General features: G+C 44.7%; 1 protein-coding gene across 6 annotated transcripts in view; it reads left to right on the top strand.

The window, feature by feature from the left end:
- CACNB1 (calcium voltage-gated channel auxiliary subunit beta 1) overlaps nt 1-12,755 on the top strand; it is an 87,251-nt gene extending 74,496 nt beyond the window's left edge. For 4 of the 6 annotated variants that reach the window (XM_030220791.1, XM_030220789.1, XM_030220788.1 and 1 more), the window contains 3 exons: nt 2,601-2,696; nt 8,198-8,383; nt 10,831-12,755. In XM_030220791.1, coding sequence (XP_030076651.1) covers nt 2,601-2,696; nt 8,198-8,383; nt 10,831-11,295 — 747 coding nt within the window. In that variant the 3' untranslated portion in view covers nt 11,296-12,755. Of the gene's footprint in view, nt 1-2,600; nt 2,697-8,197; nt 10,132-10,830 lie in introns of those variants that run through there. The other 2 variants (XR_003943976.1, XM_030220792.1) reach the window with 2 other exon arrangements.
- Nucleotides 12,756-13,431: the final 676 nt, after the last annotated feature.

Below are 13,431 nucleotides of genomic sequence, written 5' to 3'. Positions count from 1 at the left end.
ATTTACCTTTTCTTTCTCATTTTTCCAAAGGCAGCTGCAGTGATCTCCAGAGGCTGCCCTGCCCCACCAGTCCAGGTCCTTTCTCTCTACTTCAGCCCGCCTCTCTGGTGTAACTTCCTGTTTCCTCGGAGGCTGGCTGCAGTAGACAGAAAGGGCCGGCGGCAGGTCAGCCTTTGGGAATCGCTGCCGCTGCCTTTGGAAAAACAAGAAAGAAAAGGTAAATTGGTGGAAAGGCTTTGGGGAAGTAAGGGCGGGAGGTGATACCGCTTCAGAAGAACGCCGCCTGAGGCCCCTGCCTCAGGTGGCCTAATGGTAGGGCCACCCCTGGATAATCTTATCTGAGAGGCTGGATTCCATTATAGAATGCTAGTGTAACCCAATGTCAGCGTGCCTTACATTGAAGCGTCACAGTTAACACCACCATAGAGCTAAACAGTTTCCAAAATTTAGCAAGGTTTTCATTTTATTTTTTAAAGTTATAAATAATTCTGTGGTCATTGCCAACACGCTGAAGATTTATCAGCCACCGACGACGGCCTTGAGATTGGCCAATGCAGCATCGTTGGAGGTGCCCTCATCTCTTGTTATTAGATTAGAGGAGTATCAAAACTCATTATGTTATGTAGTTGGTGCCAAGATTGTGGAATAGCAGTGAATTCAAAAAAAGACTGAAGACTTTTTTTATTTCAACAGGCATATGGTGTGGATGAAAGTGAAAATTATTTCAAGGCGGCACATCTTGCAATCTAGTTATGTACAGCCATGAAAATAATATAATGTTGCATAGAGCTCTGTACTGTATAATATATGTTGTTTGTTAAAATATTTGATATAGTGCAGTTTCCAATAACAGGATCAAATACGTTTTCACTATGTAATGTAGGCATTGAATATGCATAATTTATTTGAGTTTTTTTTTTTTTTTTATATTTTATTTATTTGCATTTCAATTTTAAACACAAGCATTTACATCTTGTTAAAGTAAATCAGAGCGAAACAGTGAAGAAATACTAAAGGAAAATAATATAACTCTTTCTTAGACCACCTAATCAAAAAGAGCAATGAGGGCGTTAGGAAACCATGGTGGATTAAATATAACAAAGAAAAAAAGAAAAAATCAAAGAAGGCCTGGAGAACACCACTTATACAGTCTTAAATCCAGCTTTTCTTAAATCCTAGAAGACTATCTAGCAACTTTTTTAATTTTTAAAAATTCTTTCAGTTGCTCGGGTTCAAAGAAAACATATTTTTTGTCTAAGTAATTTACGAGACATTTACAAGGGTATGATAAAAGAAATTTAGCACCCAGGCTTCGCGTCTCTTCTCTAAGCAGAAGGAAAGCTTTACGTCTATCCTGAGTGGTTTTCACCACGTCAGGATAGATCCAAATTCTATCCCCTAGAAACATTTTTGTAGAATTTCTAAAAAATATTTTTAACAAAGAGTTTAAATCCTGTTCAAACACCATCGAAACAAGCAAAGTCTTTCTTTCCAAAAAATTTATTTCAGTTTTGATTTTAATTATGGGTGTATTGTTTGTGCTCCACCTAGAATAGTAGATACTGCAAATTATAAACAGGAAAATAAATAAATAAATAACTTACTGCATTCTGTAAGTTGCCCGTATCCCTCCCATGCTCTGCCCATGTAAATACACCCATTGCATTTCCTGCTTTGCCACTATACACGCCTGCTATCCACATATTATATTGCCTTTGTATCGCTCCACGGTGCAACTGCTACTCGAATACTGTGTGCAATTCTGGTCACCACATCTCAAAAAAGATATAGTGGAATTAGAAAAGGTAAAGAAAAGGGCGACAAAAATGATAAAGGGGATGGGACAACTTCCCTATGAGGAAAGGCTAAAACGGCTAGGGCTCTTCAGCTTGGAGAAAAGGCAGCTGAGGGGAGATATGATGGCGGTCTATAAAATAATGAGTGGGACGAGTGGATGTGAAATCGCTTGTTTACTCTTTTCAAAAATCCTAGGACTAGGGGGCACGCAATGAAGCTACAAAGTGGTAAATTTAAAACAAATCAGAGAAAATATGTGTTCACTCAACATATAATAAAACTCTGGAATTCGTTGCCAGAGAATGTGGTAAAAGCAGGTAGCTTAAGGTTTGGATAACTTCCAAAAAGAAAAGTCCATAAGCCATTAGATGGACTTGGGGAAACTCCACTGCTTATTTCTGGGATAAGCAGCATAAAATGTATTGTACTGTTTTGGGATCTTGCCAGGTTCTTGTAACCTGGGTTGGCCACTGTTGGAAAACAAGATGTGCAAGTGGTGTATACTAAGTGCCCTGTGACAGAATTGCCTTATGGTGTTGTCATTTGAGGAAGGCAGGTGAGACATTCACTTCCCTGAGACAGCACAGGAAGTCCAGCTCAGGCAGTTTCAGACCTCTCTTTTCCATCAGGTTGGAGAATTCTTTGCTGAGTCTGAAGATCTTCTTCCTGTAGAGATTGGTCAAGCAAACTCGGACGTAGCAGCACCACCCGGCCAACTGCAAGAACCCCTGACACAGCCGCAAACCCTAATAGAGCATGATAAATATTTGCTTCTGTGTTTTTTCTTTCTTTCTTTGCTGCAGGTTTTACACAGACTGGTGAAGTCACGAGGGAAGTCCCAGGCCAAACACTTGAATGTACAGATGGTGGCTGCGGATAAGTTGGCACAGTGTCCACCGGTCAGTAGCCTCCCCATGGTCCCAGCAACCAGGGCCCCTGTACAACATTAGTTGTATATGTGTGGTGTGTATTTTTCAGGGGAGGGGGGGCCCAAAAACCCTCTGAACCAAGCTCTGACCGTTTGCATTCCAAGCTCCTGCATGAAGTGCTAGGTAGATGTTCTGAGATGCAGTGAGCTGTGTTAGTGCTCTCTCAGTACCTCAAGGGTACCACCACTTCCAACTATTTCACTTTATAAAGACTCCACATTGTTTAAGGGTATCAAATACCACAAAGCCACTGGACATCATAAGGCCAATTTTTAAAGCCTTCCCATGGGTAAAACAGTGTATTGGTAAAAGGATGAAAGTGTTCCACATTGAGCATACGTACACTAGTGGCTTCAGGGTGAGGACTGAAACAATGTGCATACTGTCCCCTGCATTTAATGGAGGCATTCCCGGTGTGGTGTTAGGGTGGGCGTTGAAGCAATTTGTGTATTTTTGTACTTTCAAAACTATGGAGGGTTTTTGTTAAAAAAAAAAAAAAAAAAGTACCTATAAAAAGGGAGGTGCAAAGGTCTATGGGAACTTCTTTCCTTAAGTGTTTTCTTCCACTTTCAAAACTGGTGCAAAATCCACAGGTATTAATGCACTTAGACTTTACATCTATGCGGGGTGTCTGGACATGACCCTTTTTGTGTGTTTTTTGACAAACTCTAGAGCAGGTTTGCCATCCTGTGGACCACTGGGTCAAAGGTTTTTTTTCCCCCATTTGGGGGTAATTTTCTAAAGTCATCTTCACACTTACATGGCCTGTTACAAAATTCTAAGCAGCATCAAAGTAGCTGTGTCGACATGATGGTGCGTTCTTTTTCTGGTAAGCATGCGCAGGAGTGGAATTTGAGTGGAAAATGGACAGAGTTTACCAGTGTGCCTTCTAGAACAGAGCGCATAGAGTTAGGCGTCATCCCCCAAATTCTATAAACGGCGCTCAAAATTGCACATGCAGTGTAACCCAGTAACAAGCCAGTTAGCACCAATAATTGCGCATCTTGTAGGCGTTATTCTATAAATGCATGGGCGGGTCAGGGGCATCCACTAAAGATGCATGCACTTTTATTGGGGGGGGGGGGGGGGGATCCACGCCTAATTTAGGAGTGGGTATTTACACCAGGTTTCAGCTGGTGTAAATCCTCACGCCCAAAATTGGGCACGGATCCTGGCTCTAGGTGCTATTCTATAAACAGCGCCCAACTCGGAGCGCCATTTGTAGAATAGCTCTCATTGGGTGCCATTCACTGAATCTAGTCCTATGTGTGTGTGTACATTATAGAACACTAGCAGATAAGTGCCGAAGTGTACATGTATTCCCCCTTCATCCTCCATATAGTCTTTCTCTCTCTTTCATGTACCCCACCCCAGTCTTCATCCAGTCTCTTTCTCTTCATGTATCCCCCAGTCTTACTCTCTTCCTTGAACCCCCCTCCTCCCAGCATATAATCTTCTCAACTTCTGTTCTAGAGCTTTAATTTGTGACAGTAGTAAAATAGAGGCCAACTGAATTTTGGTTACAGTGCAGAGAATGGCCCAAAATCTCTTTTCTGCCTGGTTTTGGCTGAAAGGCTACGCCCATGGTTTCACTTTCGGAGAAAACTAACCATGGGTTTTCGGTGGAAGCTGAAAAATTGTGCTGTTTGTCTCCTCCCCTCTGACTAGGGGTTGCTTCCCTCCCCCCTCCAGCCCACCTGCATATGCCCCCCCCCCCCCCCCCCTCAGGCCTATTTTTACAATCCCTGGCAGTCTGGTCAGGGCAGGAGTGACTCTGCTCTCAAAATGGCTGCTATGACCTCTAGTGGCAGTCTCGCGAGACTGCTGCAACAGGTCATTGCAGCCATTTTGAGAGTAGAGCTGACATGGGGAAGAGTGATCGGGGATCACTCCTGTTCTGACTAACCCACTAGACCATCTGGGATTGTAAGGTACTCTGGAGGGGAGGGCTACTCTGTGCATAATGTGATTGCAATTAATGCAGATAAGATCTTGCATAATAGTTATTATGGCAAATACAGTGCTCCAAATAAATGCTTTTGATATATAAAAGTTTAGCCGGAATTTAAGTCTTTAAATTTGGGATGATAAGCGCCTTAGGAATTAGCCTCTCTATGGCAATATGCCATCAGCTGCCACTCCAAATGTGGCACAAAGTCAGCCATTGTGAAAGCACTATGGCTTTTAGTTCCAGATTTCATTAGCTGAGGTCCATGTGTGCAGAGGCTATTTTGCTTGGAGATAAAATATGGCCTTTCATTAATTATTATATATATTCTGGCTTGGATGCTATTTGGGTGATTGTAAAGAGGTTCCAGGTTCTGCAGGGTACGATGAAGCGCAGTGTTCTCATCAAACTGGTGGCATGCAGAAGCTAGATTCTATCATTTATCATTTTTTCATTTGCTATACCTCTTATTTCATGCCCAAGTCTAGGCGGTTTACATACATTATAAAATTACTAAAAATACAGAAAATTAAACTGAAAGACCTATACGTACACTACCAAGAGGACAGTTCAGTCCAGTGGTGTAGCTACGTAGGGCCTGAGGGGGCCTGGGCCCCCATAGATTTGGCCCTGGCCCCCTGCTGACGATCCCCTTGAACCCCCCTCCCACCACCAACCCTCCCCCGCCACCTCATCAAATACCTTGTTTGCTGGCGGAACTCCGCCAGCCGAAGAGAGTCTTCTTCAGCGCCAGAGTAGCGCCTTCGTTCAGTGAAGTTCCTGGTGCGATCAGCTGTTTCTGACGCCTTACATCCTGCACGGGGCTACATGCACGGTGCAGGACGTAAGGCGTCAGAAACAGCTGATCGCACCAAGAACTTCGTTGAACGAAGGCACTACTCCGGTGCTGAAGAAGACTCTCTTCGGCTGGCGGGGTTCGGAGACTCCCGCCAGCAAACAAGGTATCTGATGAGGCGGCGGGGCGGGCGGCGAGGGAGGGTTAGTGGCGGGAGGGGGGTTCAAGGGGGTCGTCGGCGGGGGGGGGGTCCAATGTAGCGGCGGCAGCTGGAGGGGGGCTAAACAGTGCCCCCCACCTTGGGCTCTGCCCCCCCCCCCCCCCCTCCTGGCGAGGTCTGGCTACGCCTCTGGTTCAGTCATACAAAACAATTAATAAACTTCAGGAAACAGTTACCCATCGATCCCAATATTTGAACTGGCCAGGCACAGGGTCAGCAGTTATCAAAAGCTAGTTGAAATAAATAGGTTTCAATGCTGATGTAAACAAAGGATAAGAGGTTTCTAATCTAAGATACTGCGGAAGGCTGTTCCAAAGTGCTGGGGCTACAAAGAAAAAAAGCACTTGTTCTATTGGGGGCCCATCTAGTCTTGGAAGGGGGAGGAATGACCAATCTGTTGTCTGTCAGACAGCATAGTGTCCATTGGGGAGGGGGGGGTGGGTTATACAGAATAATTAGAGATGCTAAATAATCCGGTCTTTTATTGTCCAGAACTTTATGTGTTAGAGTCAGGATTTTACATATGATTCTGTGCTCTATTGGCAGCCAATGAAGTTGTTTTAATAATGGTGTAATATGATCACATCTTCTGGCCTTGCATAGAATCCTAGCTGCAGTGTTCTGTAATGTTTTCAATCATTTTAAATTAGCTTTAGTGATACCTGTATATATTATGTTACAGTAATCGCATCACGAATTTATAAGCACATAAAATAAAGCCTGAAGCGAAGCTGTTTCAAAAAAGAGTGGACTGCTCCAAGTTTGCATAAAAAGAAAAAAAACTTGGAGATCTGTGGGGTAAAGGAAATGAATCTGCAGTGATTGTTTTCAAGCACAAGTACTGGTCAGCTTATAGCGTTAATAGGGAAATGATATTACAATGAAATTAAGTTTATATATTAGAAAATAATTTGAGAAATGTGTTGCTCTTGATTTGTAACTTTTCAGAACGTGTAGTGCTCATATTCAGTGACATCAATGTGCTTTTTCATTCTGGATTGTGCATCAGGCTGGTATATTGTCCGCAGTGTAGACCAGTGTCTGGACTCCTTTACTCTAATAAGAATCAATATCATGCTTGTCATTAATCAATTTTAAAACTAAATACAGGAAACATGTCAGTGCTACTTTCTCTTCTTACTTGTGCATAGTTTGGGTAAGTATAAAAAACTGGTAATCATGTTTTTTTTTTTTTACACATTCTCACAAGGTTCTTGTATTAAAGGATATTTAACTAAATTTGCATTGACTTGGGAACCTAAGCATTCCAGACTTGTTTGAAAGTCCTTGTTAAAATGGCTTTTCCAGTTGTCAGCCTGTGCTTGCAGTTCCTGTGGGTTTAGCAGAGGGCTGCTGACTGCAAGCTCTGATAATCCACAGTGGGCCTCATTGGTTCACATTCACACAACCAAACTTTAGTTTTCGTTTTTGGCATTGGCCAAGGCCAGACAATATGTTTTGGAAGCAGTTTTGATTTCAAGTCTCGTGAAAGTGTTTAAACAGTTTTGGTTTTGGCTGAAACTGAAAAAAGTAGTTTCAGTTGGCCTCTATGGTAAAAAATAAGAAAACGAAAGTAAATTGAGTCGGAATAGCATTGAGTTGTGCTATTACAGGTATCTGAGCTGTTTCACTGAAGAAATCAGTTTAGTCCAGGCTTGTCCAACCTTTTTCTCTTGCTCATATACCCCTCCCCCACGTTTCTCTCTCTCTCATGTCTCCCCTCCAGGCTTCATCCAATCTTTTTCTCTCTTTCTCATGCCCCCGCCTTCACTTTCTCATATGCCCCTCCCCCAGCCTTTTTCCCCTCACTTGGCTCCAGCAGCAGAAGCTCAGCGGGATTTCTGCTTCCCCTGCTGTGACTCAGCTGTCTGTAAGCTTGAGCCGCGCAGTGCCGGCAGTTCAGGTTGGTGTCATAAGACTTGAAACTGCGAGACCAACCTGAACTGTTGGCACTGTGTTGCTCAAGTTTGCAGATGAGGGCCAGGTAGAAGCTCTTGGCAGGCTGTAGGTTGGGACAAGCCGTCTGTAAGCTGTGTGTGTAAATTGGGAGACACGTCCATGTGCTCCCCATGCTCTGTCCACATGTACACCCCCCTTGCATTTATGTACCAGTTTATGCAAACATTTGAATAATATAAGCATGGACATTTACACCTGTCCTCAAGCATATGTAGATGTCAGCACCTGCAATGTAGGCACAATTTGTGCTGCTTTTCATTAGTATTTTATAAAGACACATAGGCACTTATGTGGCTTTATAAAATAGTATTTAAGCAGGTGCTTACTTGCCCTCTTAAACTAGGCGCCCTTTATGAAATTACCTCTCTGGGGTATCTGGCTCTTTACCCATTAAAAAGCAGTTCTCATGCCCCAGAATGCCCTGGTGTGCGACTGAAGAAACTCAGCTGGGTGGTACCCATGGCCTCAGCTTGCTGTTGCTCTGAAAATATCTTGCCCTCTGGGCACCTCCGCTCTTCACATCCCATGATGCATCTGCTTTCTTGCAGGAAATGTTTGACATCATTCTGGATGAGAACCAATTGGAAGATGCCTGCGAGCACCTGGCCGAGTACCTGGAAGCCTACTGGAAGGCCACACATCCCCCCAGCAGCAACCCACCCAATCCCCTGCTAAATCGCACCATGGCGACTGCCGCCCTGGCTTCTAGTCCCGCCCCCATCTCTAATCTGCAGGTACAAGTACTTACCTCCCTCAAGCGCAATCTTAGCTTCTGGGGAAACCGGTCAACTCAGGAGCCTGGGCAGGACCCCAACCCAGTGGTGGCTGAACAGTCCGTGTGACCGTGGCAAGAGCAGGCAGATGGAAGAGAGAGGAGCAACACAGTGCTGTGCTTCCTGAGAGAGAGAAAATGAGAAGTGGGGACCTCAGCGATAGCAGCATAGAGAAAGCATGCATAGTGTGACCTAGAGGGCTCTATGCTATCAGCACAGTGTGAAGCAAGCTAGGCCTGGCTTTTCTCCAGTGCATCCAGGGACTTGTAGTTTCTGCTTGTTTTACAGAAACTAGGACCACAATTCCCTACATGCAGTGGAGCACAACATGACCTGGCTCAGAGTTGTGTGCAAACTGAGCTTGCTTAAGACTATGCTATAGTTTTGCAGATAGATATCTCAGATATTCCTGATTAGTTTAGGTTACTTTATTCAGTGTTTTGATATACCTCCTTTCCAACTACAGACAATGGTTTACAAAAATAAATAAAGATAGAAGGGGAGGCACTGCAACTGCATCTCAGTGGGCCAGGTCATATATCCATGCTCAGTATAAAGGGAGGCTTAAAGTATTCCCTTGATGTGTGACTCCATGTAGTGAAGGCTCAACAGTCTGCAGGGGAGCAGCATGTGACTGACCCACTAACGCTGTCGCCAGTGACACTGCTTAGGCCGCAGACGAAATGAAAAGCTAAAATTTAAGAATCTCAAGTGGCTGCAGGCTGGTCACATTGCCAAATTAATGCCAGTGTTTTGTGTGCTTGCACAGCGTACATCCTCTGCCCTTCTGAGCTGTCCAGTCGCTGTCCCTGTCTGCATGTACCCTGCATCCCCAAATTTCTAACCCCTGTGTATGGCATATGTGCTGATGTTAACCAGCACCTCTGCATTGCATGCTGGGAACTCAGCTACACAGTGCAACTCCCATGCCTACTAAATAGCTCTATAGCAGACACACAGAATTTCATTTAAGCTGGGCAGTCCATGCGTGAAGAATCTAGTCAAAAGTCATAAGATAATAAGGGGCAAATTCAATATAGATTGCTAAAAATTAGGAACTAAAAAACTGGACGCTAAGCTGGTATTCTATAACTGGAGAGTTGTGCGCCAGACTTTAGGCGTGACCATTTTATGCTGCTGAAGGTCTCACTGGCCATCTTGGGATTAGAACCAGTATAGGCAGGAGCAATTTAAAGCTGCTTCTGTCTATACCGGCTCCAATCTCGAGACTGCTGCTGAAGATCTCAGCAGCCATTTGGGGCAGTGGAGACAGTCAGGGCAAGAGTGACCGTGAATCTCTCTTGCCCCAGTTAGGCCGCTAGACCACCAAGGTGCCTAAGGTAGGCCGAGGGGGAGCTCTGGGATGGGGGAAGGTATGCTGTGTGTGGTGGTGGTGGTGGTGGTGGTGGCAGCATTGGCGGAGGAGGGATAAGAAGGCTGTGTGTAGTGGCAGTGGTGGTGGAGCATGCCGAAACTGAGTAGCCAGTTTTGGTTATAGATTTGGTTTCAACAGAAACCGAAGATCCTGGGTTCAGTTGACTCTAACTAGGCATCCAATTGCATGCCAAACTTTAGGTGCTACATATAGAATCTGGGGGTAAGAGCGTTGGGGTGAATCAAGGAAATTTTTTAGAGTCTCAATGGTGGATTCCCAGGTGTGTTTTAATTCAACACACTAGTGTTTAGAAACTTTATTTCCCCCCCCCCCCCCCCAAATCCACAGACGCGTTATAAACTTTATCCCCCCTCCCCCCCACAGGCTCTTTACATGCAATATTACAGATATATTGTTACGTCTGGTGTTATCTTCAATGTTGTACTCTGTGTTACAAGTCCTACTGTTAATGTTACTCACCCTCAGTGTTAAATTCACTATCTCTGCAGGCACCCAGACTCTGGCTTCCCCTTTCCTGGCCTGTCCAAATTTCCCTGGACTCTGTCTATATATGCATCAGATTAGCCTGTGGAATCAGCTTTGGCCTCTTTTAGGCTAAGCCCAAACTGAGTGTGTGAGCCATGAGCTTCGAATGGTTCCTTCTAGGCTTTTTGACTGAGTCTGAGAACCTGTATAATACCTGGGGTACCACCCAAACCCGTTGGGTACGTGGTGATGTAATGACCAGTGCCAAAGCAGGATTAAATATTCTGAAAAAAAAAATTATATCGCTGTTCCTGGCCTTCACAGATACTGTACACTTGATGGGCCCCTGCAGGTTCTGTCACTCCCACTGCTATCCTGCTCAGATACCCCTGCAGTGCTAGCGTTACTGGCCTGTTAGAAGTGGTGTGAACTGATCTGTATGTTGTGCTTGGTCTTTCGTGACTCCCAGTGTGACTAACACAATTCTGTGTTCTGTCTTTCTCTTTGCATGGTGTGTGCCACTACTTCTTTGGCCCTTTCTAACCAGAGCCCGTACTTAGTGCATGGAGAGCAGAAACAGGAGAGTGCCCTGAGAGACAGGACCACTTTACATGACCACCAGGGAGAGGCCAAGCAGCCTCGCCTGCGTCCCAGCCAGCTGTCTGGTCGCAGCACCACCCGGGGCCTCGTCAGGCAGGACACCTTTGACTCAGAAACCCAAGGCAGTCGGGACTCAGCCTACACTGAGCCTGCAGATTCCTTCATGGACATTGAGATGGACCCGTGTGAAGAGCCCGAATCAGAGATACATGGAAGCAGAGCCTACCGGGCAGGGGCGGGTCACCAGCGCCAAAGCTCCTGGGATGAACTGAAACCAGAACAGAACCACCAGAACCGGCAGCCAAAAAATCGCAACAAGGCCCGAGAGCACTATTGCCAGAACCAGGAAGGAGTGGCGGCAAGGAATAAGAATGATGTGGAGAGTTGGGACCGGGACATTTACATTCGCTAATGGTGGCTCTGCACTGGAGTGGGAGAGCACAGGTCAGGAATTAGTGAGTCCATCACTGTCCTCCGCCCATTGCTACGCTTCCTCCATTCATCCTGGGAGCTCCTCTCATCCAGCATCCTGATCCTAACTACAGTACCTGAATCCTTTTAACAGAAACCTGACCCTATCCACACCACCCAAAACCCTGACTCCCACCATAGCATCCTAACTCCAGAATCATTGCAGGGGATGCTTATGGGATTAATGATACACTGAGACCATAGTTTGTTCTCAGTTTCAAAATCTGTTCCTGTGGACACAAAATTCTCTCTTTCCAGTGCTGTCTCTTCACAGACAGGTAGTGTTTCTTTTCCAGAGACAGACAGACCCACCTAACTACTGTCAAAAAAAACAACTTTAAAAGCCAGGCCTGCCAGCAGGCTCCATAAAGCAATGCCACCATCTCTACAGACCCTTCCAATACCAGCATTATCACAGCCTTCAGATAGCAGCGTTGCGTGGAATATGTCTGATCCATTGGATTTTGCTCAGGCCTTTCAACAGTAGCTCAAGGTGAGTTACGTTCAGGTACTCGGTCATACAGTACTGAGACAGAGAAAATGAGGACCTCAGGCAGAGATCAGAGTTTGAAGAAGAGGGGAATCAGAGTTCACCTTAGGATGTAATCCTAGAGGGCTTGCATCCTAAGTTGCACTCTGATTCCCCTCTTCTCCAAACTCTGATCTCTGCCTGAGGTCCTCTTTTTCTCTGTATCAGTACTGTGTGACTGAGTGACCTGCACAGGCTGCATATACAGCTGAAGAGCAGGGAAATAACCCAGATCCACAGTCACATTCACATATATTTCTGAAGCTTTAGGTAGCCACAAAACTGACCAAGATTGCAACATGGCCTCATAATGGTGTCATCTCAACTACAGTAACTCAGGCAGTAGACAACATGAGTTGATGATATTTTCCCAACTGCCTTTTTGTGTTATTAGCCTGGCCTGGAATAAGGAAAGATAAAATCTCTTCAGTCCTCAAAAGGCAATAGAACCAGCAAAATTGTTCCTTCCTGCACAAGTATTAATTTGTCAGGAAGTCCCCTGAAAGATCACTGCAGAAGGAACTTGTCTCATGACCCTTCCCTGGGACACTTAATTGTCTACCAGCAACTTTTGCCAACCTCTTGCAGTGTTAAACAAAACACAAATACCCTACAGATGCCAGATGGGCATTCCCTAAACTCTCTCTCTCCTCAGAGCCTCCAAAGTCCAGTTGCAGATAATGGACACATCTTTGCATTGGGGAGGGAGTGGGGGTGATGGGTACTTGCTCAAACAAAAAGAACAAAAATTAAAGGGTGTAACAGACTCTTCCCACAAGGGTGTAGCACTTGATCTCTTCCACCATGGGGATAGTGGGTTTGATTTGACTCATGTGCTTGTTCATTGATTATAAAAGATTCTCTCTCTGTCTCGCCTGTTGTTTCCTTGTGTGGATGTGGGTATGTGAGAAGGGCTTTTCGCATTCCAGTAGCTATAGTGCAAAGAAGAGATAGATATAGTAGACATCTAAGAGACCTGGCTAACGGAAGGAAGATAATCAGTGGGACATGATGTTACCAGAGTACAAATTATACTGCAATGATAGGGTGGAACAAATTGAAGGGGTGGTGCTATATGTTAAAGAAGGATTGAAGTCTAACAATAAAAATTCAGCAGGAAACAGCAATGTGGTAGAATTTCCACATCTGAAGAAAATTCTGGTAGGGCTCTACTACCATCTGTCAATCCAAAATAAACCAACAGATGACAAAATGTTAACAGAAATTAGACAACACTGTAATAATGGGTGACTTCAATTACCCCAATATTGACTGGATAAATGTCACATCAGGAAATTCTAGGGAAGTAAAGTTCCTAGATGAAATAAATGACTGCATCATGGAGCAGCTGGCATAGGAACCGACAAGAGGGGGAGTTATTTTAGATCTAGTCCTCAGTGAAATGCAGGATTTAATGCGAGAGGTAATGGTGTTGGGGCCGCTGGGAAATAGTGATCATAATATGATCAAACTTGAGTTAATAACCGGAGTGAAGAAAGGAAATCTGCATCAGCATATCAATTTCAGAAGTGGAACTATGATAAAATG

This window comes from Microcaecilia unicolor, chromosome 12, assembly GCF_901765095.1.
Source record: "Microcaecilia unicolor chromosome 12, aMicUni1.1, whole genome shotgun sequence".
Lineage (NCBI taxonomy): Eukaryota > Metazoa > Chordata > Amphibia > Gymnophiona > Siphonopidae > Microcaecilia > Microcaecilia unicolor.
This window is presented reverse-complemented; position numbering and strand designations above follow the sequence as displayed.